The sequence below is a fragment of the Morus notabilis genome, unplaced genomic scaffold (genome assembly GCF_000414095.1).
Source record: "Morus notabilis unplaced genomic scaffold, ASM41409v2 Scaffold3209, whole genome shotgun sequence".
NCBI lineage: Eukaryota > Viridiplantae > Streptophyta > Magnoliopsida > Rosales > Moraceae > Morus > Morus notabilis.
This window is the reverse complement of record NW_010357138.1, coordinates 1-3,028: the sequence shown is the minus strand read 5'-3', so window position 1 is coordinate 3,028 and position 3,028 is coordinate 1. Positions and strand designations below refer to the sequence as shown.

At 37.2% G+C, this 3,028-nt stretch overlaps 1 protein-coding gene across 1 annotated transcript; it reads left to right on the top strand.

The window, feature by feature from the left end:
- Window positions 1-662: 662 nt before the first annotated feature.
- On the top strand, window positions 663-1,699 carry LOC21384022 (cytosolic sulfotransferase 15). Its single transcript, XM_010089381.2, has one exon. The coding sequence runs from the start codon at window positions 710-712 to the stop codon at window positions 1,697-1,699; it is 990 nt and encodes a 329-aa protein (XP_010087683.1). The 5' UTR covers window positions 663-709.
- Window positions 1,700-3,028: the final 1,329 nt, after the last annotated feature.

Here is a 3,028-nt window from a genome sequence, read left to right as displayed (position 1 = left end):
CTTTCTTAAGCTTTTCATATTGGCTTATTTTCTACTATTTCCCTATATTTTCTTAAATAGAGGCCTTTGTCCATGTTCTAGTGTAGCAAATAAAAGAAACATGAGGAACTTATTTTCAAAACCGGAAAGTTGTTACCAACTTCCTTCTTAAGCAAAGTAGTTAATTTCAAATCAAGATTACGTCCCATTTATCCATATATATAATTTCTTGGTACGCATTTACTCTAGCTAAAGGCAAGAGAGTTAAACTTTGTTTCAGGATATAAATATTGTACACCATTTTACACATACTCGTTAAATTTAATTTTAAATACATGATTAAAAGAAGCTAGCCAAAGTCATGAGAAATGAAAAAAATAAAATAAAATAATAAATAAATAAATAAAGAAGCATAATATACATATCACAGTGGGAAAATACAGCGGACCCCAATAGGCCTTGTAGGAAAACGAAAGAAACGTGAGCTATCGGCAAACCTTATTCAAATGCAACAACCATGACAAAGTTATGGCCAACAGATCACATTAACAACTCATGATCTTGTCCGTTTGTAACTCCTATACGCACAAATGCATGTGAACTTACACAAATTGCATGGTTTCAGCAACGTCTATATATAAGTATTGGTATTTTAAGCCAAATTATTTATCTCATCCACAACCCAAAACGACATATCTCCATTTGCATAAAATACTTGTATTGTTCGATCATGGGTGTCACTAGGGCCGAGGAAGAGCAGCTCACCGAGGAGTGCAAGCAGCTGCTTTCCTCTCTTCCCAAAGAGCGGGGCTGGCGAACTTCCCACCTCTACCAATACCAAGGCTTTTGGTGCCAGCCGGCGGAGATTCAGGCCATTGTCTCCTTCCAAAACCACTTCCAAGCCTATGACAATGACATTATATTGGCCACTATGCCAAAATCAGGCACCACTTGGCTCAAAGCCTTGGCTTTCGCGGTCGTGAATCGCGATCATTTCCCCGTCGACTCGGACAAGCACCCCTTGCTCACCTCCAATCCCCACGACCTTGTGCCTTTTTTGGAGTACAAACTCTATGCCAACAACCAAATTCCTGACCTTTCCAAGCTTAGCGCCGATGATCAGGACCGGCCTAGGCTTTTCGGCACCCACATTCCGTTTCCTTCGTTGGCGAATTCGGTGAAAAAGTCCAACTCATGTCGCGTTGTGTATCTTTGCAGAAACCCTTTCGACACCTTCATCTCGTCGTGGCATTTTATTGGCTCCATGTCTCCGTTTACACTAGAGGAAGCCTTTGAAATGTGTTGCAGAGGGGTTATCGGTTTCGGGCCATTCTGGGACCACATGTTGGGGTACTGGAAGGAGAGCTTAGCGAGGCCTGAAAATGTGTTGTTCTTGACATATGAAGATCTCAAAGAGGACGCCGTTTTCCACTTGAAGAGACTGGCCAAGTTCTTGGGGCGTCCTTTTTCTTTTGAGGAGGAAACAAGTGGAGTGGTGGAGAAGATAGCAAAGCTTTGTAGTTTCGAGAATCTGAAGGGATTGGAGGTCAACAAGAAAGGGAAATCTATTAAGAACTTTGAGAATGACAAGTTGTTCAGAAAGGGAGAGGTGGGAGATTGGGTCAATTACTTGTCATCTCTAATGGTGGAGAAGATGTCCACAATTATGGAGGAAAAGTTGGGTGATTCCGGTTTGAAGTTCAAAGTAGTAATTTCCTAGTTTGGATAATGCTTCTTCTTTTTTTTTTTTTATGCATGTGGAGAAAAATTATAAAATGTCCAGTTCCAAGTTCTTTTTTGTTTGTATTCCTTCTTATATGTTGAACTGTCGTCTCTTCTTAAGTTTATTATTTTCTTCCCTTCAAGAAAAAAAGCCTGTGGAAAAAAACAGTCAATTTGGCACGACTCGTGCCTTCCACGATCGCATGTAGAATACCAACTGAGACAGATATTAGTGGTTTGTGAGGTGTCAATAAAAAAAAATTAAATAAAAAATACTCTCTAAATTCTAGGGAATGTTTACTTTTGCTTCACCGATGGACAAGTAAAATACCTTTTGATTATACAATCTCGTTTATTTTACCGATTTGAGTTTTGTTATAGTAAAAAACTATAACAAACAGTCACATTTAATTTTTTTATTATAATAAAAAGCTCTCACATAAAGTCACATCTCAACTCGAATTAAAAACTCGAATCAACGAACTAAACGGATCCGTACATCTATTAGTTTGAGACGAGTACTCATCATTCATATAGTGCGCCAACATATACTATAGTTTTCTCTTTGAGATGAGGACACATCATTTATGGACACCTCTGAACTTCTTGCTTTTGGCAATTTAGTCACTTAAGTAGAAATTTTGACAATTTAGCCAATGAATTTTGAATTTAGTTGCATTACAAATCCAATCATTAATGGTGTTAAAATATTGACTGTTTTTAAGTTGCAATTTGGTCTCTTAATTGAAGTGAAGATCAAAGAAAATACTAAAAAGACACAAAAAAAAAAAAAAATTTCTTCATTGACTCTCTCTCTAAAGCAATTTCTTCACACTTCTGTATTTCCCACCCAAGTTTTTATTTCTTTATTTATTTTTTCTTAAAATGGGTGATCGGACTTGGTGAACCCTTTATGGTTTTCTTCGGTGGGCTTGGATGTTTGGTCATGGAGGGATGCGTTGAACCATCGGAATTTGCCGAAGGAGTGGGGTGGAGATCTTAGCCTCTGACATCAAAATTCATGAGAAACATATGTTACATTTTGAAGATCGAGAGACAAAGTGTTACAATGGTCATAGTTTGAAAAAAGTTCCGTAATTAATCATTTTGTTTTATTACAGAATTGTAAAACAAATTAATGAATAATTTCACAGATTTTCTCTAAGCTTTTGAGAATAACGTCTAATTGATCCATTTCCTAAGGATTTTCCCACAATTTTGATTTAAGCTATGGAATGTTCATGAGAAGTAGCGGTTTTTAAACTATACGGACGAATTAATGACCCGCTAGCTTGTGGACATTACACCATTGTAAAAATATCTTATC

Coding starts and splice junctions, on each gene's coding strand:
- LOC21384022 (XM_010089381.2), top strand. CDS start 710: ATGGGTGTCACTAGGGCCGAGGAAGAGCAGCTCACCGAGGAGTGCAAG.